General features: G+C 42.2%; 1 protein-coding gene across 1 annotated transcript in view; it reads left to right on the forward strand.

Moving 5' to 3' along the window:
* Positions 1 to 25,484, forward strand: part of mthfsd (methenyltetrahydrofolate synthetase domain containing) — a 75,892-nt gene that overhangs the window by 29,579 nt on the left and 20,829 nt on the right. The window contains 6 exon segments of the mRNA XM_057347525.1: positions 7,931 to 8,034; positions 8,380 to 8,493; positions 9,150 to 9,263; positions 9,545 to 9,635; positions 9,888 to 10,000; positions 10,125 to 10,250. Of these exon segments, the coding sequence (XP_057203508.1) occupies positions 7,931 to 8,034; positions 8,380 to 8,493; positions 9,150 to 9,263; positions 9,545 to 9,635; positions 9,888 to 10,000; positions 10,125 to 10,250 (662 nt within the window).

Genomic DNA, 25,484 nt, shown 5'->3' on the forward strand with positions numbered 1-25,484 from the left:
ATTGACAGCATATGACGTAGTTTAGATATATTCTTAAGATGGAAAAACGCAATTTTACAGGTGTTGGCGACGTGGCTCTCAAATGACAGATTACTATCGAATAGAACGCCAAGATTCTTTGCTGACGACGAGGGTTTTATGGAACATCCGTCAATAGTTAAACAGTATTCTTGGTTGTTACTTATAGCAGTTTTCGGTCCAATAAGTAACACTTCCGTTTTGTCCGAGTTCAGTAATAAAAAGTTGTTACTCATCCAGTTTTTTATATCGACTATGCATTCCATTATTCGATGGAACTGCTGTGTTTCATGAGGCTTCGAGGAAATATAAAGTTGAGTATCATCAGCATAACAGTGAAAGCTAACTCCGTGTCGCTTTATTATATCTCCTAGAGGTAGCATGTATAATGCGAAGAGCAGAGGCCCTAAGACTGAGCCCTGTGGTACACCGTACTGGACTTGCGATTTGCGTGACACCTCATTGTTTATTGCTACAAATTGAAAACGGTCGGATAAATAAGATTTAAACCATTTCAAAGCTATTCCCTTAATGCCGACATAATTTTCGAGTCTATGTAGGAGTGTGCTGTGGTCAATGGTATCGAATGCAGCACTAAGGTCTAGCAGCACCAATAACGAGATACATGCTCGAGATGGGGGTAATAGAAGAGTCCAGTAGTGATACTACCGCAAGGTGAATGCTGTGTCGAAATTCGACGCATATCCGATGCCACGGATTGTCGAGTTGCTGGATCGGCTAGGCGCGGCTCGTTATATAAGGATATTGGCAGATCCCCTTATCTCCCTTATCCAAGGAAAAAACAGCTTTCACCTCGCCGTTCGGATTACACCAGTTCGTCACACTTCCATTTGGCTTATTCGGAACCCCATCCACCTTTCAGCGTCTCATGGACCGCCTGCTTCGACCGCACGCTGCATATGCCACAGCATACCTAGATGACATCATCATATACAGTAATGACTGGGAGCGGCATATGCAGCATCTGCGGGCGGTTCTAAGATCGCTGAGAGGAGCGGGGCTGACGGCTAACCCGAAGAACTGTGCAGTTGGGTGTGTGGAGGTAAGGTATCTGGGCTTCCACTTGGGTCACGGTCAGGTGTGTCCCCAAATTGATAAGACGGCAGCGATTGCGACCTCACCGAGGCCCAAGACCAAAAAGGAGGTGAGGCAGTTCCTGGGGCTGGCAGGATATTATAGAAGGTTTGTACCTAACTATTCGGACCTCACCAGCCCGCTGACTGACCTCACTAAAAAGGAGGCACCGGATACCGTCCAGTGGACGGAGCCATGCCAGCAGGCTTTTACCCAGGTGAAGGCTGCTCTGTGTGGCGGTCCATTATTGCACTCTCCCGATTTTTCTCTTCCCTTCAGGTTGCAGACCGATGCGTCGGATCAGGGCATGGGGGCGGTTCTGTCCCAGGAGATAGAGGGTGAGGAGCGGCCGGTGCTGTACATCAGTCGTAAGCTCTCCAGAAGAGAGATGATGTACAGCACCATTGAGAAAGAGTGCCTGGCGATCAGGTGGGCCATCCTCACCCTCCGCTATTATCTCCTGGGGCGTGAATTCACTCTCCATTCGGACCATGCTCCCCTCCAATGGCTCCACCGCATGAAGGATACCAACGCGCGGATCACCTGGTGGTATCTAGCTTTACAACCTTTTAAATTCCAGGTGGTCCACAGACCGGGGACTCAGATGGTAGTAGCCGACTTCCTCTCCAGGAGGAGGCGGGGAGGCTGCAGGCCGGATGGCACCCTGGCCTGAGATGGGCAATGGGGGTATGTGGCAAGGGGGGCGTGGTTTAGCGAAGTCTGAGCCGAAGGGGGGAGGCGCGAGAAAGACGGCGCGTAAGTAGGTTAAGTGCACATTAAGATCACCTGTGTCTCGTTACAGTGATTGGTGAGGAGACGCATATAAGCAGCACGAGGAGACGGCAAAAGGATTTTATTTAAAATAAATAAACGGTTTAAACAGCCAAAAACGGCCATACAATTAGACATGTCAGAGTATACATTTATATAAATAGTATATAGTTAGTATATTGAAGTTATTTATATATTTTGACTTTACTTACCTCCAATGAGACAGTCGAGAGGTTGTTGCGATCACTTATTTTGAATTCCCACCTGTGGCGCAAGGGGACACCGGTGAAAACTCGTACCGCCTCGTGCCAGACAGATGTTTTCACCAAAAACACAACTGATGTACTTGTTGCATCAAAGAGTACAGAACAGTACTCTACTCTCAGCCAGTCTTGTCTCATTGTTCCAAGGTTACCACAGCGAGCAGGATGCAGTTCATGGCCTGACCTGATGGTAGAGCGGAGAATGGGAAGTGGGGACCTGACAAGAGCTGAGATGATAGAGCTGGATAAAGAAGGACGCGGTCTCTTGACATGTCTTCACCACAAAACTTCAAATGCTATTAGATTATTAATGATAATCTTAAACTACAATTTATTTTATTATTAAGTTTATTTATTTTATTTAGCCTTGTTGTGCAAGTTCTCTGGAGCTTGTGCAGAGGCAGCAGCTTTTGCCAGAGGGGAACTGGAATCCCCTGGTTGGGCCTGGGTTCTCCTGAGGTTTTTTTTCTCGATTAGAGTTTTGGGTTCCTCGCCACCGTTTGCATACTGTTTTTGCACTATCTGCCTGACCGGGGGGGCTGCTTTAGAATCTTAAAGTTTTACTTAATTAATATTGCATATAGGAATTTATTATCTGCTATATTTGACCTGTGCTTCTCTCTCCTTTATCCTAAATGTGTGCTCTCACTGAGCGTGTGTGTGTGTGCGTACTTGTCTGTATACGTACGTGTGTGTGTGTGTTTGTGTTTTTTTGTGTTGGTGTGTGTGCGTGTTGTGTGTGTGGAGTGTTTTGTGTGTGGGTGTGTCTGTCTTCTGTGTTTTCAACCTTTTCTTGTTTTTGCAGGTACAACTTTGATTGTTTTGCTTGTAGTCAATGTGTCTCATGTACAGCTGCTTTGTAACAATGAAAATTGTAAAAGCGCTATATAAATAAAGTTGAGTTGAGTTGAGATGTTTGATCGCAGACGGATCGGCGTATGACATCAAAGCACAGTGAGATCTATGTGTGAACTGACTGCTCTGTATGCTTTAGAAATGCTATTCTAATGCCGTATGAATTTTGTCATAAGGTGATCGGTCTGCGCAGAGCTGGACAAAGTTAAACACACATTCCAACGAACGTGCCACATGCATTGACGCTGCGACATTGGGCCAATAGCGCCACAGTACTGTGGAGGGCCTGACTGCACCATAAACACACAGAGCAGCTGCAGTTTGTTTGAATGGAAAGCACAACAACGTTTACATTTTCAAAAGATTTCAGTGGCTTAGGATCTACTTATAGAATAAAAATGTTTTGTCTCCAATTAATATAATACCAATAGAAAGAAATATTAAATAAATAAAAGCTTGCTGAAATTTTTCAAAATAACATTTAGCCTTTTCTAATCATGTGCATGATTTTAAAATGTGTGTTCACATAGCAGGGGCACAAAGCCAAACTTTTGACTATTCTTATTCTCATAATACATCAAAATGATCAGACTAAAAATCCCTATTTCATGCAGAACCTTTCGGGGTTCCTCTAATACTGTCTTGTACAAGAGAGATTCTCCAGGAACCACTTACAAGTTTACAGATCTTACAAGAACCATTTTTTAGAATTTGACTTCTTTCAATTACCCGCAAAGCACTTTGAGGTCCCAGTGTAGTGAAAAGGTGACTCCAGAACTTCAGAACTGAAAATGGGGTTATTCAAGAATCTTCTAAGTTCCTGGAAGAAGCACAAAGAGTATAGATGGTTCCACCAATAACCCTATTATGAGAAAAAGAGCTTTGGAGCCCTTAAAATACGGTTTAAGGTTCTTTGAGTACACAACAGGATATTTGAGGCACCTTTTACTTTTACAGTGTAGTGCATTTTTGTTTTCATTTAATTCTAATTTTATGTATATTTGCACTATATTTGCACCATGTGTACACTTTCTTCTGCACTAAGCTCCTGTCGCCAAGTCAAATTCCTTGTGTGTGTAAACATACTTGGTAATAAAGCTCCTTCTGATTCTGATTGCTGCAGAGGTTGAAGGGGTGGGGGTCAGCCTTTCAGTGTTCAGACCATACACCACACTGCATCAAATTGGTCTGCATGGTTGTCGTCCCAGAAGGAAGCCTCTTCTAAAGATGATGCACAAGAAAACCTGCAAACAGTTTGCTGAAGACAAGCAGACTAAGGACATGGATTACTGGAACCATGTCCTGTGGTCTGATGAGACCAAGATAAAATTATTTGGTTCAGATGGTGTCAAGCGTGTGTGGTGGCAACCAGGTGAGGAGTACAAAGACAAGTGTGTCTTGCCTACAGTCAAGCATGGTGGTGGGAGTGTCATGGTCTGGGGCTGCATGAGTGCTGCCAGCACTGGGGAGCTACAGTTCATTGAGGGAACCATCAATGCCAACATGTACTGTGGCATACTGAAGCAGAGCATGATCCCCTCCCTTCGGAGACTGGGCCGCAGGGCAGTATTCCAACATGATAGCGACCCCAGGTCTATGTCACATGACAGGCCTATGTCACATAACAACGCAAACATGGCAGATATATTCCATAGGCCTATTACACATGCTAATCATATCATACATCAACAATCCGTAAAGGTGCATGAATGCGTTAGTACTGCCACAGTATGCACTTTCAAATGAAAAGTTTCGAAAATCCCCTAGCAAACTTCTGATCGTCACTTTATTTTACGGTACTCTTGTAACACACGTTACATGTATTCACTATGGATGATGCATAATTACATGTAACTATGTAAACATGTAACCTTCGGGGCAGTCGTGGCCTAATGGTTAGAGAGGCGGACTCGTGACCAGAAGCCGGTTCGTGCCGGTTCGATTCCCAGGGCTGGCGGGTAACGACTGAGGTGCCCTTGAGCAAGGCACCCTACCCCTACTTGCTCCCCGGGCGCTGCAGTGATAGCTGCCCACTGCTCCGGTTGTATGTGTGTTCACCACTTGCTGTGCGTGTGTTCACTACTCTCTGGATGGGTTAAATGCAGAGGTCACATTTCGGGTATGGGTCACCATATCTGACTAATAGGTCACTTTCTCTCTTCTCTCTCTCTCATTCAATATGGGTGAATTAATGGTAGCTCCACTCTTTGATGTACACGGCATATTTTTTACGCAATATTCCACAAATAAATCAAGTAAAATTACCTAAAATATTTAAGCACGTCACATGATAAACTTAAAAAAATTAAGAAGAAATACTAATTTGAGCATTGGAGATAACTTCTTGATCTTTTTTAACTTCAGTTTAACATTTATTATTGTTTATAACATATATGATGTACAAGTAAGCTGAGAGTTGACTAAGCACTGACAATAGCAGCATTACTGTTCACTGTGTGAAAAAACAAACAGCTTGAGCTCTCCCACAACCTAAGCACAAGTACCACTGTTCTGAAAGATGGTAACCACGAAACTCAGAATACAAACAGAATATCTTCTAAATCTTAAAGACAACTGAACAATAAACACTATTAAGTCTTTCATTTTATTCTAAAGCACATAAAATAGCACTTTTTCACTAAAATGACTCTCCTAATGCTGTCGCATGCAGGGCATGCTGGGAACTCTAAATTCACTGCTCAGTTACGGAAATTAACTTAAATAATTCATGTAGTTCCACCACAAAATAATTAAATAAAGATCCTTTATACAATTTTAATTGGGCTGAACATGATAAAATTAAGTTGAATTCACTCAATTATTTGTACATTTAGAATTCCAAGATATTTCTATAATTTTAATTTAAATTTTGGTTAAAAAAACAAGAACACAATTTTATTAAGTCAAGTTTACTCAATTTATTTCATGAAATCTACTACGACACAGAATCATTTTTTACAGTGTAGTCATGATTTCAGTTATAATCCCTGAATATGTCAGATCAACACAGGTAGGTTGTTGTAATATGGCCCCAGTTCTATTACAGTAACAAATCCTAGCACAAAGTCATAAATGCTATGTGCATGTATTTACTGAGTCTTTACATAGTATATACACTAAAAAAGTTTATTTAGAATTAATGGGAAACACAGAACAAAGCCTCGGCAATAATGAAGGTGTCAATATGTAAGACGCAGTGAGGCTTACAATATTTTATAGGAGGATGTAACTGGAAACGTGTATAAAATGGGAATACTAACTAAATGTTTACAGTACACCCACGTACGTTTACATTTTATTATTTACAAGATGCTTAAATTCAAAGTGACTTACAAATGTGAAAACATATATACTGTACATGATTCCTCGCTAAATTAATAAATGTAAATCTAATATTTTCTTTTCCCCCGAGCGGCAACAATAATTGTATTCGAAATAATTTCGAGTGTTTCAGAAACAACACCAGAAAATTGGACAGGTGTTTGGCGCCATCATATGGGCAGACGTAGTATACCCCAATACAACAGAAAATAATCTTTATCGTCATTATACACCGTAAAACAAAAAAGAGGTCAACTGACTGAACCCTGCATGGTTATTCTTATGTTAAATATGCAGTAGGCCTATAAATTTACGCTGTGTTCCGAATCGCCGTCATTGTGTTTGACCAAGGCGCTCTGCAGACCGATTTCATCAAACGATTTGAAAAATGGCTCTGCCTTTTCTCCATGAATAAATATAAAAAATAAAAAGAACTGAGAACGCAGATTAAAGATAAAAAGATCAAATCAGTATTTAATCGGAGACAACATACAGATGAGGGAGCATATTTACATGAGCGACAAAATTTTAACAAAGATGGACATGTCCTTGCGAAGGTCAATCTACCATTAAAATGTGTTTTTACCAAAGGTTTTAACCAAACTGATAACTCAGTTGTAAATATTTTTGGTAAATAGGCCTACCCACGTGAGGTCTCTTAGCTCTTAGTTTTTAAAGCATTTTTTAATCTACCAAAATTATACAATGATTTTCGATAGTCAGATAGACTATAAAGCGCCTCTTTCAGAATTGCCACATTCATAATGGGACTGTCTATTCTCAAAAACGTCCTTGTCACATGCACAACGCATTATTTTCCTTGTTTAAAATAGAAAACTGGAATGAAATATTTCTTATGTTACGACCCCAGGCGTAGTCTAGGGTTTTGCAATGCAACATTATTCTATATGATTATATTGTATGTGTGTGTGTAAGAGAACGTGTAGCAACAATACAATGTAGCCTATTATACAAATTGAAAACAACGTCATTTGAAAAATATCTCATAGGCTACCTGATAGGTTCTATAAAATCCTCAAACCAGTATTTATCAGCCTCTGATTTTTTTTATCAGAGGCTGACGCTACAGATTAGAACTTGATTCAGTTTGTTCTGTATCAATTCGAATGCAAAAAATACATAATATATAATTCAACTGCACTTAAGTAATTAGAAGTACTAGAGGTCTATTTTCTGGCTATCGCAGAGCCTGTATTATACTTCATACTGACTGGCATTTTATTAATATGCCTTAAGACCTATATAAAGAAAAACAGACAACAAACTAAAACATTTACCTGTGTGTGTGCGTGCGTGCGTTTTAGAGAGAGAGAGAGAGAGAGAGAGAGAGAGAGAGAGAGAGAGAGAGAGAGAGAGAGAGAGAGAGATGCTGTTTGTCTCTGTAGGGACACCGTATGTCGCTGCTTAAGAGCAAACACGAGAAACCTATAAACAGACAGTTTAATTTGCCTGCGCATTGCCTAGCGTTGAACGACAATGCAGCCAGTAATACAGATTAATCAAGGTCCATTGCAAAGTAATATATCGTGTTCTTTATTAGATTTTATTTAGTTTGTCTTGAAATGCTGTTTTCTTTTACCTCAAAGGAGACAACAAATGGAACATTCGCCATAAAGTGTGGGATTACATTGAGAACAAAAATCTGGCAAATTTCCCTCGACCTGTACACAACAGAATTCCCAACTTTAAGGTATTCTGAATAGTCGTCTCCATTTTTACTACAGTGAACCGTTTTTATAGTTTTTTTAACAAGTTACAACAAATATAACTAAAGACAGCAGATATTTATCTTTATTTGCCATTAAATTGTATTTCTGTTGATTTAATCATTTCTGTTGAGATAATGCTACAATAAAAGTGATTTGGACTATGTTTAGGATGCAACTCATGCCTGTAACAGACTCACGGAACTGCACAAGTTCAGGTCCAGCAGAGTGGTCAAAGTGAACCCGGACAGACCTCAGGAGCAGTCATGCTTCATTACTTTATGTGTAAGTCCCGTTAAAATCTAATCCAATGTCAACCTTCTCTGTAGGGGGCTCTGGAGGCCTGTAGTGTGGTGTCACACTTGGAGGCCTTTACCAAAACCACTGCGGTCAAGGTGGATCCTGATAAACCACTAGAAGGGGTTCGATTAGCTGCTCTGCAGGTATATTGTTTGTATAGGTAAATAAACGTAGACTGCAAGGTTAATTGTGTTCATAAATTTAACGTAGCCTAGCCAGCCTTCACCGTATTTTGCTGTTTCATATAGTTATCTATAACGCATTTCCTGTCAGCTCAAAGTGGCTCAAATATAAATAAGGGATAATCCATGGCTAGCCGTGCATTAAAGGATTTTAATGCACGACGTGGAGGCCAAGAACCACCAGATGGGAAGCAAAGGGGGGTTGCCTCCGTGAAGTTTAATGCAAGGTTAACCGTGGATTATCCTGATTATACCATGGTCATTTGCAAATTTAAAGCTGTTATTGATGTTTGATCAGACAGGTGAAAATTACAGTTATTTTTGTCAGTAAATTTCAAATGTTGAATAAACTGACTGGAATTACCCGTCCAATAAACTGTTTTAATGCACACCTTCCAGCCAATCAGAATCAAGTATTTAAACAGACCATGGTATAATCGAAGGCAGTAAGATTTATGCTTTGTGCTTTTGTCCAAAGTGACAGTGCTATACATTTTATCAGGATGTGTGTCACAGGGGATCAACTTCATGACCTTGGCACTTCAAATGCAATGCTCAAAACCAGTTGAGCTACTGAATCACAATTAATTCATATCCCCTTTTATATTCAAATACAGGCAAGAAAAACATTGCTTGTTCCAACACCTCGCCTGAAAACGGGATTGTTTAACAAGATTGTTCCTCCAAAAGGTGCAACCAAACAAGTATTGCATGTTTGTTCAACTTCACAGGTAACTTCATTACACATACAAGCTTTCTCTGAGGTTAGATGATCTATAGCAGGGATCTCTAACCCTGCTCCTGAAGGACTTTTATCCTGCAGACTGTAGCTCCAACCCTGCTTCAGCACATCTGTCTGTAATAAGCCACCCTGAACACCTTGATTAGCTGCTTCAGCTGTGTTGGAGCTGCAGTCTGTGGGATGGTATAGCCCTCTAGGAACAGGGTTGGAGATCCCTGATATTCAGTTTATCTGTTGAGGTTTTAATCAAAATATTCTTTGTGATTTAAGGGCATTAAAGAGTTCAGTGTCCCTGTTGGTTTGGAAGACAGTGTTCAGGTGAATCTTGTCGTGGTTGGATCTGTTGCTGTATCTGAAAATGGTAAACCTCACTATATCTGTCCTATGTCCCAGATGTTCCTAGGGTATGGAAACAATAACACTTTTTTATAACATATATTTTAACAAGTCAGACAATAAAAAAGACAATGATAGTAATTTGTAAAATGCCATTGAACCTTGATAAAACTCAGTTACCTAAAAATCCAATTTATACCACTGTAAAACTCAGTGTTTATATGCAGTAAATTGCTATTAAGATTATACCTTAATGGAAGTTTTGCAATATTATCAGGTTACAGAATTGGAAAAGGTGAGGGTTTCGCGGACATGGAATATGCTATGATGGCATGCATGGGAGCTGTGTGTGACTCCACCGTGATCGTCACTATTGTTCATGATTGCCAGGTTAGTAATGTAACTTTAACCTGTCATAAATCATAAAAGAGTTATTATTTTATAAAGCAACAACAGTTTAAACATCTAAACCAAGCATTACAGTGATAATGATATGTTTGCCTAATTTCTTAAGGTCATGGACATTCCAGAGAAACTCATTGAAGATCATGACCTCACAGTTGACTTTATTCTAACGCCAACGAGAATCATCCAAACGGAATGTAAACGGCCCAAACCTCAGGGCATCATTTGGTCAAAGGTATATTTGTGTATTCTTTCTGTCACTATGAGAAATAGCATGCCCGTGCGTTATCATGGTGTGGGATGAAGTACTATGAATATAATATTGATAATTGTGGTTTTAAATTTTAGGTCAGAATAAATGGTAACTCCTTTAATAGTGTTTAAAATCATCTCATATGATGCCTCTTTGTTGTTGGATCAGTGTAGAGTTGTAGTCAAGACCACCTAAACCAAGATAAAAACTGAAACCAAGGCAGGGCGAGATCAATCAAGACCAGCACTCCTCAAATTCTTCTGAAAGAACCACATAACCATCTGTGAACTCCTTTAACGAAACTACAATAAAGTATTAAAAGCAGTGCCGATCCTAGACGTCTGGGGGCCCTAGGCAAGCTTGTAGTTAAAATTTGATTTAAACTTAACTAAACTATAATAAATCAATTAACACAATTAAGCAAATTGAGGCCTGAAAGACAAAAAAAACAAAAAACTTTCAACTGACAGTAACAACAATTCAGTGTAAAATTAAATTCTAATTTTGATTGACATGTAAATAATTCTTTACCTAGAGTAACGTGTGGCTCTGTGAAACATCTAGCTGTCAAAAATATATAACACAGAAACGCTGTGTGTGTTTTTCAACCAAATGAGTGATTTACTAACAAAGATAATGTTAAAAACTGTTTACTCAGAAAAGCTAATCATACGAAAACGCATCAATGATTCTCTAAATGTGACTGCACAAACTAAAAAGTACATATTGTCATGGGCAAATCAAATAGAAAAATACTGAATTTGTAAATCTGTACTGGAGAATTGTTTTCTAATTCATATTCATTAAAGGTACAGTTTGTTACAATTTTGCAGTAAAATATCCAAAAACCACTAGGCCAGTGTTATATATTTTGTTCAGCTGAGTACTTACAATAAATCGCCATTTCTAAACAGTGACATGGGGCTGTGCAGTCGCCCGTCAATGGCGTCATATCCGCGTTACCCCTTTGTTACCGCCTTTACTGATGTAGAAACCACATGACAACAGTGTCGTGGACAAATGCTGAAGTAATGTCTAGCGTCTAGCAAGCCACTAGCTTGTTTCGAGCAGTCACTTATTTATGGACCACAATTATCCGCAAAATGCTTAAAACTTTATTACTTTACCTCATCCGCTTACATGTTTTCTCATTCCCGTCTGATGGCCATCAGCGGTGGATTTGAAGACAACAGAACCCATCATTCCATGCTCCTTCACAGCATCATCAAGCTACGCCATTGTTGTTGTTTTGATCGTGCAACCCTCTAGTGGCGGTTTTTACAAACTAGCTTCATTGCATAATTTGTCAAAACTAAATAGGACTTCCTACATAAAACAAAAAATAGTACAAAAAAACATACTGCCTTGTTCTTTTGCTTCGCGTTTTTTTCTTTCTTTCTTTTAGAAATAGGTCTGTTTTGAAGGATAGGTCTGTTTTGAAGGATAGGTCCGTTTTGAAGCCATGACCATATGTAAAGATGCATCAGCACATAACACGCATGTCATTACCTGCTGTGCACTGATTTCCAAGTATGTAACAGTAATTAAATAAATTAAGTTTTAAAAAGGAAATTTCCAAATGATTCCTCTGAAGTTGAATCCGCAAGTTATAAAATAGCGTCTTGTTTACAATAATGTTTTTAATGTACTCAAGGGGGCCCACTGGTGGTGCAGGGGCCCTACACAACTTGGGTAGTCTGCGTATAGGAAGGATCGGCTCTGATTAAAAGTAATGTAGTACTACAATTTTAAAATATTGCTGCTCATGAAACTTAATTGAGGGTATGAACTACAAGCAAGAGTTTTCACTGCTTCATAAATCTTTTGTATTTAAAAGAAGGTAAATATAAATCATATACACTCACCGGCCACTTTATTAGGTACACCTATTCAATTGCTTGTTAACACAAATTTCTTGTTGAAGTTCAAACCTAGCATCAGAATGATAAAGGAAGGGGATTTACATTTAGTCATTTAGCAGACGTTGTTATCCAAAGCGACTTACATAGAGTTCAGGGAGCAATAAGCGATATGTCATACAGGAGCAATAATACAATAGGTGTTAATACAAAATTACTAGTTTCAACAAAAGCTAGACCAATACCTGTTGAGAGAAAGAGAGAGGGTTAGTGTTTTTTTCTCTCTCTCATTTTTCTGTCAAGTATTCATAGAAGAGACGGGTTTTAAGTAGTTTTTTTAATGTTGTGAGAGATGTGGTGGGCCTGAGATTACCAGGGCCTGGACAAGGAGCTGTGCCGCATGCTCAGTGAGATAGGGTCTAACCTTTCTAATGTTGAATAAGGCATATCGGCATGACGGCGTTGTCTTTGCAATGTGATCATTGAAGGACAGTTGTTCATCAAATATGACTCCGAGGTTCCTGGCTGTGTTGGAAGGAGTGATTGTGGTATTGCCAAGTTGGATGGTGAGATCGTGCTGCACCGTGGGGTGTGCCGGAAACACGAGTAGTTCTGTATTGACAGGGTTCAGCTGGAGATGATGCTTTTTCATCCAAGCTGAGATGTCTTCTAGGCAGGCTGTGATGCGAGCTGCTACAGTGGTATCGTCTGGGTGAAACGAGATGTAGATCTGGGTGTCATCAGCATAACAGTGATACGAGAAGCCGTGTGCCCATATGATGGGTACCAAGGATGTCGTGTAGATGGAAAAAGCAGCGGTCCAAGCACCGATCCCTGAGGGACCCCAGTGATCAGATGGTGAGTAGCAGACAGCGAGCCCCTCCATGACATCCTGAAGGATCTACCGGAGAGGTAGGATTTGAACCAACGGAGAGGAGTACCTGAGATTTCTAGAGATGACAGGGTTGCTAGCAGTATCTGGTGAAGTATTTAAGTGACTTTAAACGTGGCATAGTTTTTGGTGACAGATGGTCTGAGTATTCCCAAAACTGCTTATCTACTGGGATTTTCACGCACAACCATCTCTATGATTTACAAATAATGGTCAGAAAAAGAGAAAATATACAGCGATCGGCAGACGAAAATGCTTTGTTGATGTCAGAGGTCAGAGGAGAATGGGCTGACTGGTGTAGGATGATAGAAAGGGAACAGTAACTCTAATAACCACTCGTTACAACCAATGTATGAAGAACCCCATCTCTGATCGTACAACACATCGAACAGGAAACTGAGACTACAACTCTCACAACCTCACCAAAATTGGACAATAGAAGATAAAAAATGTTGCCTGGTCTAATGAGCCTCAAATTCAGATGCAACATTCAAATGGTAGGGTCAAAATTTGGCCTAAATGACATAAAAGCATGGCTCCTTCCTGTTTAGATTTAGATTCAATTTATTGTCATTGCACATGTACAAGGCAACGAAATGTGACCTCTGCATTTAACCCATCCAGAGAGTAGTGAACACACGCACAGCAAGTGGTGAACACACGTACCCCCGGAGCAGCTATCACTGCAGCGCCCGGGGAGCAAGTAGGGGTAAGGTGCCTTGCTCAAGGGCACCTCAGTTGTTACCCGCCGGCCCTGGGAATCGAACCGGCAACCTTCTGGTCATGAGTCCGACTCTCTAACCATTAGGCCACAACTGCCTCCTATCTATTGTTAGGGGGCAGTTGTATCAATAGTTCAGGCTGTTAGTGGTACTGTAATGGTGTGGGGGATATTTTCTTGGCACCGTTTAGGCCCCTTATTACCAATTGAGCATTGTATAAATTTCACAGCCTACCCGAGTTTGTTGCTGATCATGTCCATCCCTTTATGACCACACTGTACCCATATTCTGATGGCTACTTCCAGCAGGATAATACACCATGTCACAAAGATCAAATCATCTTAAACTGGTTTCTTGAACATGACAATGAGTTTACTGTACCCCAGTGGCATCCACAGTCACCAGATCTCAATCCAATACAGCACCATGGGGATGCGGTGGAACAGGATATTTGCAGCAACTGTGTGATCCTGTCATGTCAATATGGACCAAAATCTCAATACCTTGTTGAATTTAAGCGACAAAGAATTATGGCTAAAAGGGTCCATAAGTAAATAAGATCTCATACAAGTAATTGCAATCATAACTTGGATTTTGTGGCCCTTTCTATTCATTTTGTTGACAGATTTCTTTTTTGACCATTGATGTCTATCTGTTAGCGGCACAACCGTAACAAAAGTTCATATTAAAGATTTTAATATCTGTGATATTGCCACAGTGGTTGTCCTGTCCTCTAAGTCTGAGAACAAGACAAGACCGAGACAAAATGCAGTCAAAAACGAGACAAGATCAAGACCATCAAAAAAAGGACCAGTCTACAAGACTATATCCAGAGTCCTTTGCTTATGTGGTTGCACTGTGTGGCTGTGCAATTTCCTAGGTGACAGTTCTATTGAAAAGTCACGATAGATGCAAACATGGGCTGTGGAGCTCTTATTCTTATTTGTGAGTATTTTTGAATTTCTATATATTTATGTAATTAAATCTTGAAGAAATATGCAAATCTATCATTAGTTTGTCTAATCTTTCCTGGTATATATGGCAAATAGCCACTTGATTGAGCCTTCTCTGATCATTGATGATCTCAGCCATGTTTTGAGCTTCTTGAGGGTGCTAAAAACTCTTCTGAGGAACTCGGGACATTCAATAGCAGCCTTGTAGCCTAATGTTTCAGCTACACTAAAAAGCCTTTCACTTAAGAAATTAGTTTTCTAAAGACTCCTGCAGCATCTACAGTAGTTTGAAAGGCGTAAGTAGCCTTTAACGTGTTAAATTGCACTCGTAATAGTCTGGAATATAAACCAGGATACTCGTCTACTGTTTCGTCCATTTCAGCTTTTAGTAGTACTTTCTCAAGTTTTTGGAGTTTGTGGATGCCATCTTGGTAAAATAGTTTAGACATCAGTGATTATTCACTGGTTAAAAAAGAGCCTTACTTTATGGACTAAGCCTAGTGTGTATCTAATAACTGGAGTGGCAACATACAGTAGGCAGTCTGTGGCTGTGTCTCAGTCAGCTCCCTAGCTCGTGGATTAGTATATTGTGTACAGGGCTCACCCAGGTATATTAATGGCCACCAAAGTGTATTCGGCGACCCATTTTTGCATTTTTTTAATCCGTCTGAGATAATGACACTATATGCTTGGTGAATTACAAAATAATAGTCACCATTGTTTAGTTTACTGTGATTTTTGTGTACTTCTCTTTTCTCCTGTTCCTGAATATCAGTGTGAATGCATAACTACATAAGTAAATACTTAGAATTTTAAAGTTTTACTTAATTAATATTGCATATAGAAATTTATAGTCTGTTATATTTGACCTGTGCTTCTCTCTCCTTTATCTTAAATGTGTGTGTGTGTGTGTGTGCGCGCGTGTGTGCGTGTGCGCGCGTGTGTGCGTGTACGTGCGTGTGTGCGTGTACGCGTGTGTACGCGTGTGTGTGCGTGCGTGCGTGTGTGTGTGCGTGTGTGCGTGTGTGTGCGTGCGTGCGTGCGCGTCCGTGTGTTTGTGTCTGTGTGTTAGTACATGTGCATATTGTGTGTGTGGAGTGTTTTGTATGTGGGTATGTCTGTCTTCTTTGTTTTCACCTTTTTCTTGTTTTTGCAGGTACAACTTTAATTGGTTTGCTTATAGTCAATATGTCTTATGTACAGCTGCTTTGTAACAATGAAAATTGTAAAAAGCGCTATATAAATTGAGTTGGGTTCCTTGGAGTTCCTTGGAGAGCGTGGCACACCGGCAGCAGGCGTATGGTCACATGCTTTTCTGCCGACACACCCTAACCCCCTGGTCTCCATGACCTTCTTGCGGACAGGGGTCCCCTCTGGGATGCCTCCCTGCAAGGTTGGGGTGCCGTGTGCAACGGGCAAGCAGTGTCGGGGCGGTGGACGGGCCCCCGCCTGCGTTGGCATTTCAACTGCCTAGAGTTGTTGGTTGTGCTACTTGCACACGTGACTGTACTTACTTGAGGAGGCTACTACCTCTCGTGCAGGGAAGCACGTGCTGGTCCGGTCGGACAGCACAGCTGCTGTGGCGTATTCTTTTACTCACAGCAGCTAACATGACTCGCCCGACGCCTCCTCCTCTGGAGTCAGCAGGTGATCAGCTCCCTGCGAGCCACACACATCCCAGGCGTCCTGAACTAGACAGCCGATGCGCTCTCTCGTCAGTCGACGCTTCGCGGAGAGTGGCGACTCCCTCCCCGCGCAGCCGGCTCATTTGGGGCAGTTCGGCCAGGCACAGGTGGTCCTGTTGCCTCCCCGGGCTCCACCCATTGTCCCCTTTGGTACTCCCTGTCCGAGGTACCCTCGGCACGGATGCCCTTGCGCACAGCTGGCCGCGGGACAAGCGGAAGTACGCTTCCCCCCAGTGAGCCTCATTTCACAGGTCCTGTGCAAGGCCAGGGAAGAGGAGCATCAAGTGGTACTAGTTACACCCCTTTGGCCTAACCAGGACTTGGTTCTCGGAGCTGAGGCTCTGACAACAACTCCCCCCTGGCCGCTCCCCCTGGCGAACAGCTTCCCCAGGGGAAGGGGCACGTTACGGCATCCCAGGCAAAACCTGGTCTCCATGTCTGGACGGGACGAGGAGATCCTGAGTGACCCACCCCCGGTCCGGTTGGGACGTCACTCAGGCTAGGGCTTCGGCCACCGGGCGGCTATACGCCCATAGGTGGCGCCTCTTCTCGTCCTGGTGCTCTTCTCGGCGAGAAGACCCGCGGAGTTGCTCGGTCAGGTACGAGCTGTCTCGTCCTGAAGAGAGACGGGGGAGTAACCTCTCCCCCTCCACACTGGGAATGTATGTAGCCGCTACGGCCGCTCATCATGACCCAAGTGCTGGGTAGCCTCTGGGACAGCACGACCTGGTCATTAGGTTCCTAAGGGGCGCGAGAGGGTGACCACCTTACCCGCGCTCCGTACCCTCTTGTGACCTAGGTGGCGGGCCTCAGGAGGCCCCGCCCCCTTCGAGCCTCTCGGGGTTGCCGCTCTTTCTCAGTCTTGACAAAGACGGCTTTCCGCATGGCGCTCACCTCCAAGAGGGTAGGGGATCTACAAGCACCCTCCGTGTCCACAGATTGCCTAGAACTCGGGGCCGGGATTCTCACGTTATCTTGAGACCCCGCCCCGGCTACGTGCCCAAGGTTCCCACCACTCTCCCGAGAGACCAGGTGGTGAACCTGCAGGCGCTCCCCACCGGGGAGGAAGACCCAACCTATCTGTGTTGTGTCCAGTACGCGCACGGTGCCTCTACTTGGACCGCACGCAGAGCCCAGAAGCTTTGAGCAGCTCTTTGTCTGTTTCGGAGGTCAGCAGGAGGGCTGTCTCCAAACAGAGGCTGGCGCACTGGATCGTGGATGCCCTCGTTAGGGCATACCGATCTCATTTTGCCCCTGCCCATTGGGGGTGACACACCCCTAGTGGGCACTGGCTCAGGGCGCCTCTCTGGCAGACATCTGCAGAGCTGCGGGTTGGGCTATGCCTAACAACTCCGTGAGGTTCTAATACCTACGCGCGGAACCGGTGTCAGCCCGCATCCTGGCAAGGTGTGGGACTGGCAGCCGGTAGGGCATACGCCTGCGGAAGCCCTTCCCCCTCCGGGGGGAGCAGTGGGATCCCGCCTCACTTCTTTCCCCTCGGGTAAAGAACAGGCATTCCATCCATCACTAAGCACCCTTCCAGGGGACAGGCTGGGCAGAGCAGCCCTGCCCCTTTAGGCCGGGGAATAGTTGAGTTATCTCCCACATAGCTCTAACCGGACCTAGTGCTCCAGACGTGGTAACCCCCCCTCCGTGGGCTGTTCCGTCTGATGTATCCTCATGAATGGTTCCCACCTTGGCAAATCATGACCTCCCCAGGTGGACTCCCACCTTGCGGTTAACTCCTGCAGTCCGCACTTTCCTCCCATGAGTTCTCCCCTGATGGTGAGACCATGTGGTGTCTCCACTAATTCCTCCCTACGGTAGGTAGTGGCCTCTGCAGCATTTTTCCCCCAGGGGGGAATAATGCTTACCCAGTGGCCCGTACGGTGCCGGGCGGCTTCTCGCCATTTAGAGAACTAGGCCTCCGTCCAAGACGGCCTGTGATAGGGGCTTCCCAACTTTGTGTAACGCTCTGGGTCCCCCTACCTCTCCACTGGAGGGTCATAATTTCGCGTTAGCGTCTTCGTCTGACTCGCCCAGGCCAGTCAACGTCGCTCCGCAGAGATTGTGATGCAGCTCAGTACTGTGGCGTTTTCCATAGGAACCCCATTCTGTCGGTTCGACACAACGTCGAGAGACCGACAGAAAGGGAACGTCTTGGTTACGGATGTAACCTCGGTTCCCTGATGGAGGGAACGAGACGTTGTGTCCCTCATGCCACAACACTGGCCGCCCACCCCAGCGGTCGGGGGAGGATGCTTTAGGCTCCTCAGACCAACAGGTGAATATACCCGGACATCCGGGGAGGAGCCCGGCATGCAAATTTCATTCGCCAATTTTCATTGGCCTTTTCTAAATACTCAGAAGATGATAGGTTCTCAAGACAAACCCCATTCTGTCGGTTCGACACAACGTCTCGTTTCCTCCATCAGGGAACCGAGGTTACACCCGTAACCAAGACGTTTTGTAGTAAGGGCGTCGCCATCTTGCAGTACTGCTGACGGTGACGTCACGGGGTCATCAGACACAATGGGAGAGACACTGTTAAATACAGGACAGTGGAGGACAAATAAGAAAAGGTAAAGACTGAGACCGTGCTAAACCTTAAAGCCCCCCTAATCTGGAAAATGCACTTTAACATGTTAGTATAACCTAAATTTGAGTCGCCAATATGTGTGCAGAACCACCCTGTAATTATACAAATCCATCAATTTTGTTTTTCGTAATCTCATATAAACCACAACAGCCACACTGAACAGGCTGTTGGCGATCTCCTAGAAAAGTGATGTCACTCTGATAACGCCCAGCCCATGACCGCTCACAGACTCTGCCATATGAGCATAGATTCCACTCAGAAAACAGCGTGCTCAGTTTTTAAACAAATAACACGTTTGTCTTATGTACTCTCACTTATACAAAACCATGGGTTTGGTTTTTAAAGATGAGACAGTGTTTCTCATTCGCTTAATGGCCATTCTCTTCAGTTTTGCTGTTGGAAGCACTGGCTCGCACAGCTCTGCGCTTTCTGCTGGAAAGGGGCAGAGACCGGCAGCTCATTTGCATTTAAAGAGACACACACCAAAACAGCCTGTTTTTCCTCACAGGCAAAAAAAGACTTGTAGGACACAGTAAAATAAAATAGCTGTGGTGTATTTTGAGATGAAACTTCACAGACATATTCTGTGGACACCTAAGATTTATATTACATGTTGTAAAAGGGCTACATTAGAGGACCTGTAAGCTAAACCTGTGAATCTGGCAATAATATAAGGAAAATGAGTGTGTACAGTCGTGGCCAAAATTATTGGCAGTGACACAAATTTTGTGTTTTGCAAAGTTTGCTGCTTCTGTATTTGTAGATAATTTACCACATGTTTCTATGGTATACTGGTATATCTTAAATTAGCATGTCATACATTTTAAAGGTGTTTATTGGTAAAAACATTATATATGCAAAGAGTCGATATTAACAGTGTTGGTCCTTGTTTTTCATAACATCTGTAATTCGCTTTGGCATGCTGCATATTAACTTCTGGGCCAAATCCTGACTGATGGTGAACATTTCTTGCCTAATTAGTGCTCTGAGATATCACAGTTTTTTGGGCTTCTGCTTGACCATTCATTTTTTGAGGATTTGACCACAGGTTCTCTATATGGGATTGACATCTGGGGAGTTGCTTTTTTTGCAATTATGCATTGCAGTAGTGCAGTCTAGATAGAACTACAGCCTGGACCAGGAGCTACTGTGGTTGCCCTGCAGGCTTATTACAAAAACTCCAATTGGTCCAAAACGCGGCAGCTCGAGTTCTTACACGTACAAAAAAGTATGAACATATTAGCCCGGTTCTGTCAACCTTGCACTGGTTACCTATAAAGCATCGCGTTAACTTTAAAATCTTGCTTATTACCTATAAAGCCTTACATGGTTTAGCTCCTCAGTACTTGAATGAACTCCTTTTGTATTACAGTCCTTCACGTGCATTACGCTCTCAGGCGTCCTGTCAGTTGGTAATACCTAGAATTTCAAAATCAAGTGCAGGTGGTAGATCCTTTTCCTATCTAGCGCCTAAACTTTGGAATAGTCTTCCCTGCACTGTCCGGGAGGCAGACACACTCTGTCAGTTTAAATCTAGACTAAAGACGCATCTTTTTAATCTTGCATACACTACTCTTCCATAATATAAATCTTCTGAGGGTTTAGGCTGCATTAGTTAGATCAACCGGAACCAAAAACACAACTGATGTACTTGTTGCATCAAAGAGTACAGAACAGTACTCTACTCTCAGCCAGTCTTGTCTCATTGTTCCAAGGTTACCACAGCGAGCAGGATGCAGTTCATGGCCTGACCTGATGGTAGAGCGGAGAATGGGAAGTGGGGACCTGACAAGAGCTGAGATGATAGAGCTGGATAAAGAAGGACGCGGTCTCTTGACATGTCTTCACCACAAAATTTCAAATGCTATTAGATTATTAATGATAATCTTAAACTATAATTTATTTTATTATTAAGTTTATTTATTTTATTTAGCCTTGTTGTGCAAGCTCTCTGGAGCTTGTGCAGAGGCAGCAGCTTTTGCCAGAGGGGAACTGGAATCCCCTGGTTGGGCCTGGGTTCTCCTGAGGTTTTTTTTCTCGATTAGAGTTTTGGGTTCCTCGCCACCGTTTGCATACTGTTTTTGCACTATCTGCCTGACCGGGGGGGCTGCTTTAGAATTTTAAAGTTTTACTTAATTAATATTGCATATAGGAATTTATAGTCTGTTATATTTGACCTGTGCTTCTCTCTCCTTTATCCTAAATGTGTGCTCTCACTGAGCGTGTGTGTGTGTGTGTGTGTGTGTGTGTGTTGTGTGTGTGTGCGTGCACATCCGTGTGTGTCTCTATGTCTATGTGTGTTAGTACGTGTGCATATTGTGTGTGTGGAGTGTTTTGTATGTGGGTATGTCTGTCTTCTGTGTTTTCAACCTTTTCTTGTATTTGCAGGTACAACTTTAATTATTTTGCTTATAGTCAATATGTCTCATGTACAGCTGCTTTGTAACAATGAAAATTGTAAAAGCGCTATATAAATAAAGTTGAGTTGAGTTGAGTTGAGTTGAGTTGAGTTGTGTAGCTGCTCCAATAGGAAGGGTCTGGTTTTCCGGATGTTGTAGAGGAGGAATCTGCATGGAGTACTTAAAGCAACACTATCGAACTTTTGCTCACGGTTTCCCCATGTGGTTGATAAGTGCAATTGTCTGTTACCAGTGTCGTAAATAATGTTGCTGTATAAGCTTCACCGTGGGCAGCGCAATACACGTGAATTTGTTTACTAAGCTGATGAAAACGGCGAATGCAGAAACATAATTTGGAAACCACTCTTCCACGTGCAGGCGATGGGCGAGGCTGTGTACCGACCCGAACACAGAACTTAAAGAGTGTGGTTGTAACCGCTATGAGGCTGCTTAGGTAGCAGCGGCAGTAGAATTTGTCTGATTAACAGTTGTTCTACCACTGAAATAATTTTAGAGACATTATTTTAAAGGAGAGGTTTCTTGCTACTTTTATACAAATGTAATATAAATCTTAGGGGTCCACAGAATGTGTCTGTGAAGTTTCACCTCAAAATACACCGCAGATCTTTTATTATACCATGCCCTAATTGCCCAGTTTCGCATGTGAGGAGAAACACGCTGTTTTGGTGTGTGTCTCTTTAAGTGCAAATGAGCTGCAAGTCTCCGCCCCCTTTTCACAGAAAACTCAGCCAGGGCTTAGAGCCTGTGCTTCCATCGACAAAAGAAGGATCACATAAAGCGAATGAGAAACGCTGTTTCCGTCTTTGAACACCAAACACATAGTTTTCTATAAGTGAACAGACTCCTAACAAAGGCGTCATGTTTTCTACATGCGAAATTACACATGACAAACCGGTCGCGTATTTACAAACCATACACACTGCTTTCTATAAGTAAACATACTCAAGACAAACACATCGCGTTTTCTCTAAGTGAAAGTAACGTTACACAGGACAATCCCATTGCATGTTTACAAGCCATACACATTGCTTTCTTTGCGTGAATGGACAAACGTTTCACAATGACGTTTTACCTACTTTTAAGTTGCCACAGGTCCCTGAGGTCTTAAAAAATAACGGTACTTACAATGTCTTTATTTGCAGCTTTGCCTCGTTCAGTCTGGTGGATTTCCATTGAAAACAAAATAAATCCATTGCTCTCCTGTCAGGCTGGGAACAGTGTTGCGCTGCTCTGTGCAGCCAACAACAGAACACTTAGCATGCTTTGCTCTGCTTTGCTTACGTTTGCCATGGTGTCGGAACTAATTCACATATGTCGCTTGTGAAAACAAAAATGGCCGCAGAACCATGGGTGGACACGTTCAGAAAAGGGGGCGGTAATATTATAATAAGAACGACTACCTACGTCAGAAAGCGAGCGAAATCTGAACGGCTCATTTTCTCACAGGCTTGCAGAGATAGGCTCACGTAAACAAAGTTACTGGATTGTCATGTTTTCTGAGTTGGTAGATGCACCAGACACCCGATTATAGCACTTAAACATTGAAAAAGTCAGATTTTCATGAAATGTCCCCTTTAAGGTCGAAAAACTACAAAATGTTGCTTTATTTATTTACCTCTATGTATACTGATGTCTCCACCTTGAGTTTATGCCATCTTTTGGCTTCCTTCGTGAGTGTGGTAGACCGGAACCACAAGCTTCTGCAAAAAATATTTCCTTGCAGCATTTCGCTGCATTCACAAAGTCAACTTTGGTGGACTCCAGAGGTGGGTAGTAATGCGCTACATTTACTTCGTTACATTTACTTGAGTAACATTTTGGAAAATATGTACTTTTTAAGTAAAATTAAAAGTGTGTACTTTTACTCTTACTTGAGTAAATTTCTAATAGAAAATCTGTACTTTTACTTCGTTACATAACTTACATTGCGTGACGTTCCTTCGTTCCTTCATTTTAAAATATGCTTTTTAAAACGCGTTGTTTATTTCAAGGTTGTTGTCTCTTTTTATGGGCATTCCCGAGTGATCGATTCTTTTGAGTCGATTCTTTTGAAAGCATTAATTGAACAATGGGCAAAACCATTTGAATAGGCTAATGAATCAGTTCAAATGATTTTTTCAGTTCGCAGCACGATCTGAATCATCTGAAGCAGGAATACTCACTCCTTGTAGCGCGAAACTTAAGAACACGCAGAACACAAAGAGCGTTGGATGAAGTGGATATTAATCTATAGCTATACAATCAAAACTGCAAATGTGTCATATTGTTTGCCAGCAATGATAAATGCCCGCCATATGTGCGCACCCGCGCGACCTGTTCGTCAGACACAGCAACATGCGCGTTACCTGTCAGACACAGAGACGTGGGCTTGCAGAAATATACATTTGAAGAACAGAAGGAAGAAAACTTGTTGATGGGCGTGTGGTTCACTGTTTACTGTTTGTTTACAAGTAAGAGCGTTTCACAACACACACGTGACACAACACGAGAAAACATGAGCTTTGTTCAAAAATGTGTATTTCATTTAAGAGAGCACTGCAGATGTTCTAGATCATCTTAGGAAATGCTCTGAGTTTAGTTAATACTTTAGTTTGACACGGTCTATTATTCTAAATAAGTTGTGTAAACTACATTGACATCAGGACTAGATGAAATTTACAGAAATGCTCGTCTCTTCTGTGTTTGTCTATTCTTTAGTCTCTCTAGTATATTGCAAAGATATCTGCTTATGATAATTAAAAATATTGATTAAAATGTAATATTAAAATATTGGCGTTAATATTAATTTTATGTAGTAGGCCTATATAATCAGATACAAAGTAACTAAGTAACTAGCTACTTGAGTAGTTTTTTCATTGCATACTTTTTTACTTTTACTCAAGTAAATTTTAAAATAATGACTTTTACTTGAGTAACAATTTCTCTAGTTACTTGTACTTTTACTTGAGTAAAGATTTTGGCTACTCTACCCACCTCTGGTCATCTCTCTTTAAATATGAAACACCCAGCCCCACGTCTAAAGACGCTAAGCGCAGGACGTCGTTGACATGACTGCGTGATTGGCGTCGCTCCGGTGAAGCTAACTTCAGCTAAAAATTGGAGAATAATAAACCTCCACTCACAGACGGGAAGAGGAAGCTTCTACTTTTGAGGGGTAATTTTCTCTCTATATACAGTATATCTATCCACTATATTTATCAACTCCATGTCGGGGCTTTTGTATTTCTTGCGTAAATTATTATTAGGCCTGGTTCTGGGGTGTTAGAGATCTCGATGAAGATAAGTGACAGCTTTTTAGTAATTATAAAGGGAGTGCTCGTTGTGCGGTTTCTGTGCTATACCTGTATATACGCTAACCCATTCAGAATTGTATAAAACTTTTTTTCATGCTGCTAAGACCAACGGCCACATACATGCTGCAAAGTTTCGGGAATTACATAGGCATATAAATGAGGGATTCACTCTTGAAATAGCTATGATTGACATATTGATAGCCATAGTTAGTTCCTGAATAAAGCACTCACTCGTAACAGTCCCTTGCCGCCACCTACTGGACGTAAATGTAAACTGCACTGAAATCGTTGAAAAATCCCCACAGTACTAACGCAGACCATCCAGTTGTTTTTAGGGAAAATAATACAATACTACATTGGTAAATAATGCTAGAATTATTCTGTTGGACGTACACTACTGTTCAAAAGTCATTTCTGTTCACCAAGCCTGCATTGATTTGATCCAAAATACAGCAAAAGAAGCCTGTTCTTTTATGTAAGCCTGTTTTTAATAAATAGTAGGGCTCGACATAAAGGACTGCACGATGGGAGATCCTCGGGCCAGTTGAGAGAACTGTCACATGCCCGATCGGGCCAGTGCTGTATCGTAATGGGAATTTATAATTTGTACGCTTTTAGGACTTGCCTGTATTAATATTTCCAAGAAGATGCAAAAGAGGACTAGATTCGGTTCTCACGTGCTGTTTAATATACGTGCGGGGCCGGAATGGCGCATCAGACAACACGCAAAATACTGAATTGAGTTCTCTTTCACGTCTTCTTACTCTTAATCTGACATATCGACACGAAATTA

The sequence above is a fragment of the Triplophysa rosa genome, linkage group LG12 (assembly GCF_024868665.1).
Source record: "Triplophysa rosa linkage group LG12, Trosa_1v2, whole genome shotgun sequence".
Taxonomy (NCBI): Eukaryota; Metazoa; Chordata; class Actinopteri; order Cypriniformes; family Nemacheilidae; genus Triplophysa; species Triplophysa rosa.